The sequence below is a fragment of the Indicator indicator genome, chromosome 28 (assembly GCF_027791375.1).
Source record: "Indicator indicator isolate 239-I01 chromosome 28, UM_Iind_1.1, whole genome shotgun sequence".
Classification (NCBI taxonomy): Eukaryota; Metazoa; Chordata; class Aves; order Piciformes; family Indicatoridae; genus Indicator; species Indicator indicator.
The window spans coordinates 3232911-3247392 of NC_072037.1; the positions used below are offsets into that span (position 1 = coordinate 3232911).

General features: G+C 58.7%; 1 protein-coding gene across 1 annotated transcript in view; it reads left to right on the plus strand.

Moving 5' to 3' along the window:
- The window catches only part of LOC128976105 (collagen alpha-2(I) chain-like), a 104534-nt gene that overhangs the window by 71116 nt on the left and 18936 nt on the right, over positions 1 to 14482 (plus strand). Inside the window, exons 22-37 of the mRNA XM_054393222.1 lie at positions 1332 to 1376; positions 1711 to 1764; positions 1852 to 1896; positions 3151 to 3204; positions 3544 to 3588; positions 3842 to 3895; positions 4635 to 4679; positions 5303 to 5356; positions 6516 to 6623; positions 7908 to 7961; positions 8267 to 8320; positions 8756 to 8800; positions 10053 to 10106; positions 10329 to 10373; positions 13028 to 13081; positions 14255 to 14308. Of these exons, the coding sequence (XP_054249197.1) occupies positions 1332 to 1376; positions 1711 to 1764; positions 1852 to 1896; positions 3151 to 3204; positions 3544 to 3588; positions 3842 to 3895; positions 4635 to 4679; positions 5303 to 5356; positions 6516 to 6623; positions 7908 to 7961; positions 8267 to 8320; positions 8756 to 8800; positions 10053 to 10106; positions 10329 to 10373; positions 13028 to 13081; positions 14255 to 14308 (864 nt within the window). The remainder of the gene's footprint in view (positions 1 to 1331; positions 1377 to 1710; positions 1765 to 1851; positions 1897 to 3150; positions 3205 to 3543; positions 3589 to 3841; positions 3896 to 4634; positions 4680 to 5302; positions 5357 to 6515; positions 6624 to 7907; positions 7962 to 8266; positions 8321 to 8755; positions 8801 to 10052; positions 10107 to 10328; positions 10374 to 13027; positions 13082 to 14254; positions 14309 to 14482) is intronic.

Sequence of the window (14482 nt, forward strand, 5' to 3'; positions counted from 1 at the left end):
AGTCCCTCCCCAGCTTTCTTGCAGCCCCCTTCAGATGCTGGAAGGCCACCAGAAGGTCTCCCTGGAGCCTTCTCTTCTCCAGACTGAACAACCCCAACTCCCTCAGTCTGTCTCCAGTCTGCCCTTGTCCACCTTGTCCCTCTGCATGCTGGGGTTTGCAGAGGGTTTAAAAGAGAAAATCCCAGGTGGTTTGGTGGTGGGGAGGGGAAGCATCTTCCAGCAGGAGGGGCATGGGGAGCCAGGGGCTGGCTGCTCGCAGGGACATCAAGTGGCTGATGCTTGATGTGAAGAAAAGGAGAAATGTGGGATGTGAAGGCTAAAAGGGGGAATTTGGGATGTGAAGGCTAAAAGGGGGAATTTGGGGGTGTGAAGACTGAAAGGGGAAATTTGGGATGTGGAGTCTGAAAGAGGGAACTTGGAGTGTGAAGGTTAAAATGGGGAACTTGAGGATATGGAGACTAAAAGGGGGAATTTGGGATGTGAAAACTAAAAGGGGGAATTTGGGATGTGGAGACTAAAAGGGGGAATTGAGGATATGGAGACTAAAAGGGTGAATTTGGGATGTGGAGACTGAAAGGGGGAATTTGGGATGTGGAGACTAAAAGGAGGAATTTGGAATGTAAAGACTAAAAGGGGGAATTTGGGATGTGAAGATTAAAAGGGGGATTTGGGGATGTGAAGACTGAAAGGGGAAATTTGGGATGTGGAGTCTGAAAGAGGGAACTTGAAGTGTGAAGGCTAAAAGGGGGAATTTGGGATGTGAAGACTAAAAGGAGGGATTTGGGATATGGAGGCTGAAAGGGGGAATTGGGATGTGGAGTCTGAAAGGGGGAACTTGGGGTATGAAAACTAAAAGGGGGAATTTGGGATGTGAAGGCTAAAAGGGGGAATTTGGGATATGGAGACTAAAAGGGGAACTTGAGGTGTGAAGGCTAAAAGGGGGAATTTGGGATGTGGAGGCTAAAAGGGGGAATTTGGGATGTGGAGGCTAAAAGGGGAACTTGAGGTGTGGAGACTAAAAGGGGGAATTTGGGATATGGAGACTAAAAGGGGAACTTGAGGTGTGAAGGCTAAAAGGGGGAATTTGGGATGTGGAGGCTAAAAGGGGGAATTTGGGATGTGGAGGCTAAAAGGGGGAATTTGGGGTGTGAAGACTAAAAGTGGGGACTGGGGGTGTGAAAACCAAAAGGAGAGAATCAGAGGCCATGGAGCAGCCCTGGCAGCCTTAGGTAATGCTTGGACTTGATGACCTTGGAGGTCTTTCCCAACCTAAGTGATAGTGTGAGAGCAAAAGGTGCCAGAAAAGCAGCTTCCTTTCTGTCCTGCTCCAGGGAGAAGGTGGATCAGTGGGTCCCCCAGGCCCTGCTGGCCCCATGGTAAGTCCATGACACTTTGGTCCAAGCAGCAGTGAAAGGCAGGAGCTGGCTGGGCTGGGGGAGGTGCTGCTCTTTGGCTCCCAGCAAGAGCAGGGCAGGACCACCATGGGCCATGATGTCCTGCCCAGCTTCAGCCCTTTTGCTGACTGACACCAGACATGCTGGGTCTGCTCAACATTCAACCTCCTGGGAGTGGGGAGGGAAGAACCCAGAACCTCTCACCAGCACCTCCCACCAGCCCAGGGCTGCTTCTACCCCATGGGGGGTCCCCAGCCCTTCTCCTCCTGCACGCTGCATGGACTCAGCATTGCCTCACCACATTCTTGTGCTGCAGGGAGACCCAGGCCAGCCAGGGTCTGTTGGGTGCCAAGGTGTCAATGGCTCTCAGGTGGGTCTGCCCCACTTCCCCTCCCCTCCTGGCTGGGGTTTTGTGGCCATTGTGTTCACCTCATCCCTTTCCCTGCTCTCTCCCCAGGGAGAATCAGGTCCTCCTGGCTTGCCTGGCCCCAGAGGTCCCAAGGTATGTTGGTACTCCCTGCAGCAAGGGAGGAGTAAAACCCTCTGGGATGGGACAGCTGGTGGGGGTGCTGGCATGGGAGAGTGTCCTGAGGGTCACCCAGCCCAGAGGGGTCTCCTCCAGCTAGGTCTGTGACCTCAGCCCAGCCCAACATCTGCAGAGAGCCCAAGAGGAAAGAGTCTGAAGTTGCAGCAGGGGAGGTTTAGGTTGGAGATGAGGAAAAATTTCTTTGCTGCAAGAGTGGTCAGGGATTGGAACAGGCTGCCCAGGGAGGTGGTGGAGTCCCCACCCCTGGAGGTGTTCAGGAAACCTGTGGCCATGGCACCTGGGGTCATGGTTTAGTGGCCATGGTGGGGTTGGGTTGATGGTTGGGCTTAGAATCTTAGAATCATAGAATCAGTCAGGGTTGGAAGGGACCACAAGGATCAGCCAGTTCCAACCCCCCTGCCATGGGCAGGGACACCTCACACTACAGCAGGCTGGCCAGAGCCTCATCCAGCCTGGCTGCAAACACCTCCAGGGATGGAGCCTCAACCACCTCCCTGCACAACCCATTCCAGGCTCTCACCACTCTCATGGGGAAGAACTTCTTCCTCACATCCAGTCTGAATCTCCCCACTTCCAGCTTTATTCCATTCCCCCAGTCCTGTCACTCCCTGATATCCTAAAAAGTCCCTCCCCAGCTTTCTTGTAGCCCCCTTCAGATCCTGGAAGGCCACAAGAAGGTCTCCTTGGAGCCTTCTCTTCTCCAGACTGAACAACCCCAACTCTCTCAGTCTGTCCTCATAGGAGAGCAGCTCCAGCCCTCTGCTCATCCTTGTGGCCCTTCTCTGGACACCTTCCAGCATGTCCAGATCCCTCTTGTAACAGAGGCTCCAGAACTGGATGCAGTACTCCAGGAGTGGTCTCAGCAGAGTGGAGCAGAGGGGCAGAATCCCCTCCCTGCCCTGCTGGCCACACTTCTCCTGCTGCAGCCCAGGCTCTCCTTGACTGGATGATCTTATTCAACCCAAACAATTCTATGATTCCATGACTATGCAAAGTTTCTTCCTTAATGATTCTGTGGGGGTGTGAATCCTTTCTGCACCCCTTGCAGTGGTGGTGGTGGTGCTGGGGGTGGGGGTGTCCCTCACAGCAGCCAGCTGGGAGCCCTGGAGCTCCTCAGCTGTGAGGTATTTCCCAGGAGAGGTTTTTGCACCCCAGTGCATTCAGGGGGTTGATTCTACCAGCAGCTCACTGTCCCCTGCTGCTTTGCAGGGACCTCAGGGCTTGCAGGGCAGACGTGGCCCCCCTGGCCCCAGGGGCATGCAGGTAAGGGGGTGCTGTCCTGGCTTGGAGCCCACCATGTCTCCAAAGTGGGGGAGCCCCCTCCATGTGCTTACTGAGCAAGGAAGGAGCTGCTGGGACCTGTCCTCCATGGGCTTTGCAAATGGGTGTGAAGTCCTTGACCCTGTGTGGGTCTTTGTGAGCACCCAGGGCTGGGATGGGCTCTGTCCTGTGGGCTGACAGGGACGTGGTCCCTGGGGTGTGACAGGCAGCTCCTGGCAGGCTGGGCAGAGTCCTTCTGGGCTGGGGTCTCATCCACAGAGCAGGGCAGAGAGCAGCAATCCCTCTTCTCCCCAACCTGCCCCCACCTTTGCTTTTCCCCAGGGTCCAGCTGGGATGGAGGGGTCTGCTGGTGCCAAAGGAGACACCGTAAGAGCTTCTTGCTGGCCTGCTCTGACCTTGCTGGGGTCAAGCCTGGGCTTGAGGGCTTGCCCTGGAGGGACCTGAGAGGTGGGGTGAGGGGTCCCTGCCCCTGCTCCTAGAGGGGAGAGGGGGACAGCACTTGCAGCAGACCCTGAGGATGAAGCCTGGGGGTCCTTGGCAGCCCTGTGGAGGCAACAGGGTGGTGCTGGCCATTCTCTGCCCAGTGTGGCACAAGCTGAAGCCAGCACTCCTCTTGCAGGGTACAGAAGGTGTCCCTGGGCTGAGGGGACAGCCAGGACAGGAGGGCCCTGGGGTAAGTCAATGGGAGTGGGTAGCTGGGTGCAGGCTGGTCCCATCCCCCCTTTCACAGCCCCCCAAGCACTGCAGGGCAATGCCCTGCTCCCCACTGCCATCTCCAGCTTCCCATGGACTTCCCAGAACAAGGGTTGGTGGGATGATGGCCACATCCTTATGGCCTCACTCCTCATCTCCAGCCTCCAAAGCTCCTCTGGCTCTGTTGCTTGCTGGAACCTTGATGATTTTTCAAGCAGAGATGCCCCAGCCCTGCCTATCCCTTCCCTGGAGCACTCCTTTTCCCAAGGGATTTGGGTGCTGAGCTGCCTTTTCCAAAGGGTCAGGGGCTCAGATCTTCCTCCTGCCTGGCCCATGGTGGCCCAGCTGAGCTCAACCCTCGGAGCATTTGCTCCTCACATGCTGGAACCTCAACACCCAGAGCTGGAAACTGCTGCTTGCAGAAGGGCTGAGGGTGCTGGGTGGGCTGGGGGTGGTGCATTTTGGAGGCTAACAAGGACCTTGTCCTGGTGCTGGGTGCTGCTGTGTGGGTGGGGAGAGCTTTGGGAGGGTTTCTGCGTTCCCTGGCCCCTGCTGAGGAGCAAATCCCTCCGTGGTGGCTTCAGCAGCAGCAGCTCTGCAGAGCTAAACTGCTGTCTCCCACTGCCCCTGGAGCATGGGAGGGCTGCCAGCCTCCATGAGTGCCTCTGCTGTTCCCCTTTGTGCTTCCTCTAACCTGCACTTTGCATCTCTCTCTGCAGGGCTTTATTGGCCTGCCAGGTTCCAAAGGCACCCAAGGAGAGAGGGTGAGTGGTGGCATCACTGCCATCCCTGCTTGGGGTGCAGGAGAGCTTTGTTAGAGCAGCCCAGAGCTCCAGCACCATGTTCCTGGCCTCTCTTGGCACTTGATGTTTGGATAGGTGTCAGCTGCTGTTGCAGGGCAGGCAGAGCTGCAGCTGGGCTCTCCTTGGTGGAGTAAGAGGAGCTGCCAGACCTGAGGATGCATCCTAAGACTCCATCTGCTTTGGGGAGGCCCAAGGGCAGTGGGAGGGCTGTAGCCTGTGTGGAGGAGCACAGCAATGAGGACAAGGTGCTCCTCATCTTCCTGCTGGTGTCAGGATGGTGCAGCTGAGATGCCACCACTGGCTGCTGCCAGGGTGCTGGGGTGGGATCAGCACAGGGTGCTGGGAGCACTGACAGTTTGCTGGTGAATGAAGCCAGAAGCTCTGGAGCCCTCCTGCCATGAGGAGCAGATCCATACTGCATCTGCTGGATCTGCTCCCAGCCCTGAAAGGCCAAGCAGCAGGAAAACCTTGATCTAAACTGGGCTGAACTCACTCCCCCTGATGCCACCATCAGAGCACAGCAAGCTTTGCTTGCAAGCAGTGGCAGAAGATGATGTCCTGAGTGTCCAATCCACCTCTTACAGGGATGTCAAGGTGCAGATGGAGCCAAGGGAGATCTGGGAACCAAAGGAGGCAAGGTAGGATGTAGCCAGGCCCGGGGGGGTTCCTCCAGCTGCTTTCCTCTGATGTTGTTCAGCTGTGCTGGTTTCCAGCTGGTGGGCAGGTTGGTTGGTGTGGGTGGGCAGGCAGCCAGGGACAGGTAGTTTTGGGGACCATGAGACCTGGGCAGCTGCAGGTGTGCTTGATCCAGAGAAGGGCCATGAGGATGAGCAGAGGGCTGGAGCACCTCTCCTGTGAGGACAGACTGAGAGAGTTGGGGCTGTTCAGTCTGGAGAAAAGAAGGCTCCAAGGAGACCTTCTTGTGGCCTTCCAGGATCTGAAGGAGGCTACAAGAAAGCTGGGGAGGGACTTTTGAGGGTGTCAGGGAGTGATAGGACTGGGGGGAATGGAACAAAAATAGAAATAGGGAGATTCAGATTGGATGTTAGGAAGAAATTCTTCCCCATGAGGGTGGTGAGACACTGGCAGAGGTTGCCCAGGGAGGTGGTGGAAGCCTCATCCCTGGAGGTTTTTGCAGCCAGGCTGGATGTGGCTGTGAGCAACCTGCTGTGGTGTGAGGTGTCCCTGCCCATGGCAGGGGGGTTGGATCCTTGAGGTCCCTTCCAACTCTAACAATTCTGTGATTCTCTGCCCCATCCCTGGAATCATTTCACCTCTGAGCAAGCTGCTCCAGTTGCAGATGTCCCTGCTGACTGCAGGAGGGTTGGACTAGAGGACCTTTAAAGCTCCCCTCCCCCCCAAAGCAGTCTGTGACCATCTGAAGCTGGGGGCCAGCCTGCACCAGCAGTGCTCAGTTCCTACGTGCTGCAGAGGAGCAGTTTGAATCCAGCTTCAGTGTCCTGCAGGGGGGTTGGGACTGGATGAGCCTTGAGGACCCTTCCAACCCTGCCAATTCTATGATCTCTGCTCCTACCATGCTGCTGCTGCTGCTCCATCCTCCATTGCTCCACCTGCTTTGGCTGCTTGAAAAATACTCTCTTGCCCCATGGGTGGTACCCCAGGGATGCTCTTGGCAGAGGGTCCTGGGATGTTCCCCAAGAGTGCCCCAGAGACTAAGTGTGCAGAGAGCTGAGGTAGCAAGTGGTGAGCTCTCCAGGATGGGGGAGCCCCCACCACTGGCTGTCCCCTCCCAGTTTGCAAGCCCTGCTGTGGTGTGCTGTGTCTTGTTCCTCCAAGGGTCCACGTGGAGCACAAGGAGCTAAAGGTCCCCCAGGGCCTCGGGGCCAGGGTGGCTTGCAAGGCTTTCCTGGCCCTCGAGGAGCTGCAGGCCCCCAGGGCCCGGATGTAAGTGCTGTGGTGGGATGCCTCTGCACCCAGTGTGGTGCCATGGGGTGGGTGGTATGGGGAGGGGGCAGCCCTGGGGGTGCAGGCAGCATGGGCAGTGCTGGCTTGCCCCAACCCTGCCCAGGGGAGCAGTCCTGCTGCTCCTGAGCATGGGCAGTGGGCAGTGTGGCATGGCCAGGAGCCTGCCCAAGAGCCATTCCAATGGCACAGGCATGGCAGGCTTGCAGGATCCCTCTCTCCCACTGTCTAACCCCAGCATCCTGGGCATCTCTGCCACCTTGTTCTGCCTCCTCCTCCTCCCCTGAGCTGCAGCACTTGGCTGTCCCCAGCCAGCAGCCCACCTGGCAGCACTACTGCTGGGTCCACTCTGCTGGGGCAGCTCTGGAGTGCTCAGCACAGCACAGACAGGGACCTGGTGGAGCAGGGCCAGAGGAGGTCACAGCAATGCTGGCAGGGCTGGAAGCCCTCTGCTGGGAGGCCAGGCTGAGAGAGTTGGGGTTGTGCAGCCTGGAGAAGAGAAGGCTCCAGGGAGACCTTCTGGTGGCCTTGCAGTGCTTCAAGGGCTGAGCAGAAAGCTGGGGACAGACTTTTTCTCAGGGCCTGTTGTGACAGGACAAGGGGTGATGGTTTGAAACTAAAAGAGGGAGATTCAGACTGGGGAGAAGGAAGAAATGTTTGACACTGAGGGTGGTGAGAGCCTGTCCCAGGCTGCCCAGAGAGGTGGGAGATGCCTCAACCCTGGAACCATTCCAGGTGAGGTTGTTTGGAGCTCTGAGCAACCTGCTGTAGCTGCAGATGTCCCTGCTGGCTGTAGGAGGTTTGGACTAGAGGACCTTTAAAGATCCCTTCCAACCCAACCCATTCCATGATTCCATGGTTCTGGTCCTGGCTGGGGTGGCTGGAGCTGGGGTGGGCAGAGGGAGCCCTCTAAAGGCATCTCCCTGCTGCTTGGGCACTGCTGCTCCCTGCTTGGCCCTGGGGAGCTTTGCTGAAAGCCCCCCCCTGGGGGACACAGGTGTCCCCAGCTCCACAGCACTGCAGACCAGCAGAGCTCTGACCTCACTGCTCCACACCTCTGGCTGTGCCCCCACTAAACACCCCCAAGGACCTGGTGTCAGAGCCATGGAGATGTGGTGCTGAGGGCCATGGCTTGATGGTGACCTGGCAGTGCTGGGTTACTGGGTGGACTCCATCATCTAAAAGGTCTCTGCCGACCTAAATGATCCTCTGAGTCTCTCAGAGGCTGCCCTTGCCCTGGCCAGCTCCTCTCCTCTCTCCTGGCAGGGAGAAGAAGGCCAGATTGGCCCAGCAGGGCTGAACAGCAGCCAGGGACCCAAGGTCAGTGCCAGTGTTTGCTGCTGTGTCCCCAGCTGCCCATGGTCTGCCCTCAGCCTTGCATGGAGGGCAGGGCTGCAACCACCTTGCCTGTGAGCTCCAGCCTGGGTCCCAGCACCCAGGGGTCAGCATCTTCTTGGCCCCTGGGGTGGGTCCCCAAGCCCACGTGTGGCATCCCTGAGCCTGCTGCAGCCCTGCACTGCCCTGCCAACGGGGCAGCAGCTGGATGAGTGCCCGTGGTGCTCAGCAGGGGGGAGGTGGGGGGGGGGGTTGTGTGACGTGGCTGTGTCCCCCTGTGTGAATTTTAGGGATGCAGAGGACCTGATGGCCCAAAGGGAAGCCCAGGAGCACGAGGAGCTCGGGTAACTACAGCTGAAGGAGAGGAGCTGCAGAGTAGGCACTGGGCAGGAATTCTTCCCTGGGAGGGTGCTGAGACACTGGAGCAGGCTGCACAGAGGTGCTGTGGGTGCTCCACCCCTGCAAGTGTTGAAGGCCAGGCTGGCTGAGCTCTGCTGTCCCAGCTGACTGCAAGGGGGTTGCACCAAGATGATCCTGAAGGTCCCTTCCAACCCATCCCCTTCTCTGCTTCATTCTCTGGCCTGATGGGGGGCTGGGTCTTGCAGCTGAATCTTGGAGCATCTTTGGCTCTTGGGAGGTTGAGACAACCCTGGAGACCGCTGCACTTGGGTGGCTTGGGAGGTGCTGGGGCTGAGCTGTGCCATCTTTGGGCACCAGCTTTGCCCCCAGCTTGGCTGCTGGCTGCAGGATGCTTCTCTTACTGCTCTGCTGCTTTCCAGGGCCGTGGGGGTCAGCGTGGCCTGGTTGGAGTCCCTGGGCTGCCTGTAAGTAGCAGAAGCCTCGAGCCATCAGGGGTAGGGTGAGGGGCAATGGATTGAAACTGCAGCAGGGGACATACAGGGTGGGCATCAGGAGGGAGTTCTGCACAGTGAGGGTGGTGGAACACCAGCAGGGGTGGCCCAGGGATGTGGTTGAGGCACTGTCCCTGGAGACACTCAAGGTCAGACTTGATGTGACCCTGGGCAACCTGAGCTGGTTGGAGGTGTCCCTGCTGCCTGCAGGGGAGTTGGGCAAGATGACCTTGGAGGGTCCCTTCCAACCTGATGCAATCTGTGAATCTGACTCTGTGCTGGTGCAGGGTGCTGGCAGAGGGTGCTGGCAGCTCTGGGCCAAAGAGGCCAAGTCTTGGGGAAGAGCCTCCTGGCATGTGGCAGGATGGGAGGGTTGGGCTGTGCTTGGGAATCTGCACAGGATGAGAAGGGAATGAGCAGCTCTGGAGTTTGCACCTTGCATGAAGAGTTTTGACAGTCTGGAGAAGAGAAGGCTCCAAGGAGACCTTCTTGTGGCCTTCCAGCATCTGAAGGGGGCTACAAGAAAGTTGGGGAGGGACTTTTGAGGGTGTCAGGGAGTGATAGGACTGGGGGGATGGAGCAAAACTAGAAGTGGGGAGATTCAGATTGGATGTTAGGAAGAAATTCTTCCCCATGAGGGTGGTGAGAGCACTGGCACAGGTTGCCCAGGGAGGTGGTGGAAGCCTCATCCCTGGAGGTTTTTGCAGCCAGGCTGGATGTGGCTGTGAGCAACCTGCTGTAGTGTGAGGTGTCCCTGCCCATGGCAGGGGGGCTGGGACTGGCTGATCCTTGAGGTCCCTTCCAACCCTGACAATTCCATGATTCTGTAGCAGCACAGCTGCTTCCCTCAGCCCTGAGCACAGAGAACTCAGGGAATAACAACTCCTGAAGAGAGCTGTTCTTGGGGGGCCAGGAATCCAGAACTGGGCTAGGAGGGAAAGAACACCACTGAGGTGTTCCTGGTGGGAAGTTCTCCTCCCACACTCCTGTTACCTCCCAGCAATCACATCTGAGGCTGGGATGGAGCAGGGAGGAGCTGTGTGGGGCTGAGCTATGTGCTAAGGAGCCCACAGCTCATGACAGCCCAGAGGAGCACCCTGGGGACCATCCCAGTGCTGCTCTGCCACCTTTTCATGCTGCAGGGAGGCTCTGGGGCTGGGGCAGCCCTTGGGGGGGCACTCTGCCCCCAGGCTTTGCTTTCCTGAGCTGAGATCCTTCCTTCCAGGGCTCGAGGGGCATCCCAGGAGCAGGTGGTGCAGAAGGAAAGCCTGGTACACAGGTTCCCATCCTACCTCTCTACTTGACTGTGGGCAAGGGCTGGGCTGGGGCTGGTGCTGAGCAGGGGAGGCTGAGCCCAATGGGGACCCCACCATCCCCATGGCCATGCAGGGCCAGCCCTTGGCACCATGTTGGACCTTAGCTGGCTCTGGGCTGCCATAGTGGGAGTGGGAGAGGCTGCCTCTGCCTCCCCATCCTCATCATCATCTGTGTTGTCCTGCAGGGTCTCCCAGGGACCATGGGCAGCCCAGGCAGGAGGGGACCAGCAGTGAGTAGTGCTGAATGACTGCCTGATTTCTGTCCTTCTCCTCTGCTCAGCTTTCTCCCCATGGGCATGTGCCTCAAAAATCATGCTCACAGAATTGGGCACAGGTAAAGGATGGCCCTGGTGGGTGAGACCAGCTGGAGGGGGCTTCTCTGGGTGAGGCTGCAGGCAGGGACCACCTGAAAATCCTGCTGAGGGCTGAAGGAGAGGGAATGGAGCAGAGCATTTAGGAACTGGTTTAGCTGGCACCCTGTGCTCCCAGTCCTGAACCAACCCTGGGCTGAGCCCCAGCAGTGTGGGCAGCAGGGAGGGGATTCTGCCCCTCTGCTGTGCTCTGCTGAGACCCCCCCTGCAGTGCTGGGGCAGCTCTGGAGTGCTCAGCACAGCACAGACAGGGACCTGGTGGAGCAGGGCCAGAGGAGGCCACAGCAATGCTGGCAGGGCTGGAAGCTCTCTGCTTGAGGCCAGGCTGAGAGAGTTGGGGCTGTGCAGCCTGGAGAAGAGAAGGCTCCAGGGAGACCTTCTGGTGGCCTTGCAGTGCTTTAAAGAAAACTGTGGACAGACTTTTTCTCAGGGCCTGTTGTGACAGGCCAGGGGGTGATGGTTTGGAACTAAAAGAGGCAGATTCAGACTGGAGAGAAGGAAGAAATGTTTGACATTGGGAGTGGTGAGAGCCTGGCCCAGGCTGCCCAGAGAGGTAGGAGCTGCCCCATCCCTGGAACCATTCCAGATGAGGTTGTTTGGAGCTCTGAGCAACCTGCTCCAGTTGCAGATGTCCCTGCTGGCTGCAGGGGGGTTGGACTGGATGAGCTTTAGAGGTCCCTTCCAACCCAAACCATTCCATGAGTCTACAACTGCAAAATGGTCTCTGATCCCTGGCACTGCTCTCCAGAACAGGTCCAGCAGCAAGGCCTGGGCTGGCAGCAGCTGTGCCCTCCTGCAGGGTTTCTCCTGATCTTTGCTCTGAATCCAAAAGGAAAAAACAATCCCTCCCTTCCCTCAAAACAAAAGATGCTAAATGAAATGTTCTGCTCTGGGTCAAGGAGAGCCAGCTCAGAGCTTGCTCTTGGGGCTCCATGCTGCTGCCTGGATGCAGCTGTGGGTGTTGTGTGTGAGCACACAGCACAGGGCTTCAGCAGGCAGGCACCAGGGAGCTGGGCTGAAGGGGAGAGCACCAGCAGGGCCTCTGGCAGGCTGAGCCATGCCCCAGGTGCTGGCCCCAGCACTGGGCTTTGGTCTTCAGCCATACACTGCTGTGGAGAAACACTCTGTGCCTTGCCTCCTGCTCCTGCCTTCCCTCCTGCTCCTGCCTTCCCTCCTGCTCCTGCCTTCCCTCCTGCTCCTGCCTTCCCTCCTGCTCCTGCCTTCCCTCCTGCTCCTGCCTTCCCTCCTGCTCCTGCCTTCCCTCCTGCTCCTGCCTTCCCTCCTGCTCCTGCCTTCCCTCCTGCTTCTGCCTTCCCTCCTGCTCCTGCCTTCCCTCCTGCTCCTGCCTTCCCTCCTGCTCCTGCCTTCCCTCCTGCTTCTGCCTTCCCTCCTGCTCCTGCCTTCCCTCCTGCTCCTGCCTTCCCTCCTGCTTCTGCCCTCCCTCCTGCTCCTGCCTTCCCTCCTGCTTCTGCCTTCCCTCCTGCTCCTGCCTTCCCTCCTGCTTCTGCCCTCCCTCCTGCTCCCTCCTTCCCTCCTGCTCCTGCCTTCCCTCCTGCTCCTGCCTTCCCTCCTGCTTCTGCCTTCCCTCCTGCTCCTGCCCTCCCTCCTGCTCCTGCCCTCCCTCCTGCTCCTGCCTTCCCTCCTGCTTCTGCCCTCCCTCCTTCCCTCCTGCTCCTGCCCTCCCTCCTGCTCCTGCCTTCCCTCCTGCTCCTGCCTTCCCTCCTGCTCCTGCCTTCCCTCCTGCTCCTGCCCTCCCTCCTGCTCCTGCCTTCCCTCCTGCTCCTGCCTTCCCTCCTGCTCCTGCCCTCCCTCCTGCTCCTGCCTTCCCTCCTGCTTCTGCCCTCCCTCCTTCCCTCCTGCTCCTGCCTTCCCTCCTGCTTCTGCCCTCCCTCCTGCTCCTTCCTTCCCTCCTGCTCCTTCCTTCCCTCCTGCTCCTTCCTTCCCTCCTGCTCCTGCCTTCCCTCCTGCTCCTGCCTTCCCTCCTGCTTCTGCCCTCCCTCCTTCCCTCCTGCTTCTGCCCTCCCTCCTTCCCTCCTGCTTCTGCCCTCCCTCCTTCCCTCCTGCTCCTTCCTTCCCTCCTGCTCCTGCCTTCCCTCCTGCTCCTGCCTTCCCTCCTGCTCCTGCCTTCCCTCCTGCTCCTGCCTTCCCTCCTGCTCCTGCCTTCCCTCCTGCTTCTGCCCTCCCTCCTTCCCTCCTGCTCCCTCCTTCCCTCCTGCTCCCTCCTTCCCTCCTGCTCCCTCCTTCCCTCCTGCTCCTTCCTTCCCTCCTTCCCTCCTGCTCCTGCCCTCCCTCCTTCCCTCCTGCTCCTGCCCTCCCTCCTTCCCTCCTGCTCCCTCCTTCCCTCCTGCTCCCTCCCTCCCTCCTGCTCCTGCCCTCCCTCCTTCCCTCCTGCTCCTGCCCTCCCTCCTTCCCTCCTGCTCCTGCCCTCCCTCCTTCCCTCCTGCTTCTGCCTTCCCTCCCTCCCTCCTGCTTCTGCCTTCTCACCATTACTCATTTTCTGCCCTTTCCTCCAGGGCTTTGCTGGCTCACAGGGGGGCCGTGGACACGCAGGACCTCCTGGATCAATAGTAAGGAGAACAAATGATCCTTCTGCATGAACTCTGAGTAGATCCAGACTGGAGGTTAGGAAGAAATTCTCTACAGTGAGGGTGGGGAGACACTGGAACAGGTTGCCCAGGGAGGTTGTGGATGCCCCCTCCCTGGAGGTGTTCAGGGCCAAGTTGGATGAGACTTTGAGCAACCTGGGCTGGTGGGAGGTGTCCCTGCCTGTGGCAGGAGGGTTGGAATTGGATGAGCTTTAAGGTCCCTTCCAATCCAAACCATCCTGTGATTCCATGAATCTAGGAACTCTGCATTTCCTTAGCTGGGAAGTCAGGACTGGTGCCACTGGGAGGGGATTTGGGACTTTCCCACCTTGGCAGCTGACATCTCTAGGAGCTGATCTTCACTCCTTCTTAAAGGGCATTCCAAAGCCTCAGTGGCAGGAGTAGCAGAATCATTTCCCCAGGAATCAGCCTGCCTGAGGGACTTTGCAGCTTCCCATAGCCTAAGCAAGGTCTCCATGGGGGGACAGCAGCCCATGGAAACCTTCGTGCCTGGGTGGCTGAGCAACAGCATGGTCCTGGGTCCTGGGAGGGGATCAAAGCTCCAGCCCAGGTGGAAATGGATGGCATGGATTCAGGGAGGACAGATGAGTGGGACAGATCCAGGGAGGAGAGATGAGTGGGACAGATCCAGGGAGCAGAGATGGGTGGGACAGATCCAGGGAGCAGAGATGGGTGGGACAGATCCAGGGAGGAGAGATGAGTGGGACAGATCCAGGGAGGAGAGATGAGTGGGACAGATCCAGGGAGCAGAGATGGGTGGGACAGATCCAGGGAGGAGAGATGGGTGGGACAGATCCAGGGAGGAGAGATGGGTGGGACAGATCCAGGGAGGAGAGATGCTTGTCCTTGTCCCCTGGGATAAAGAGCTGCTCCCAGAGAGGCTTCTCTCAGGTGGGTTTGCTGATGACCCCAAGAGTGAGCATTGTCACCTTCCCCAGTGACAAACCCTCTGGAAAACCACCCCCTGGGGTGCAGGAGCCACCAGGATGGGCCATGGAGGCAGCTTGTCCTCCACAGGCTGTTGTGGCCCCTGTGGTCAAGCTGCCCATGAGCACAGAGGCAGCGCAGGGGCTCCTTGGGGTTTGTCTCTTCTCAGCCTTTTGCCTGACACCTCTTCCCCAAATATTTCCAAAGGGCTCTCTGGGGAAACCTGGACCTGATGGAGACCCAGGTTCCCTGGGCCCAAAGGTGAGAGCTGGGGCTTGGAGGGTCCATGAGCACGCCAGGAGGGCTGGCTGGAGCAGTGATGGTGGTGAACAACCCTGGGAGGCCCTTGGCTGCCATGGGCAGACCTGAGGAGATTCCTTGGGTTCAAGCATGAGCACCAGGGGTGGGAAGATGCCTGCTCACATCCTGGGAGTG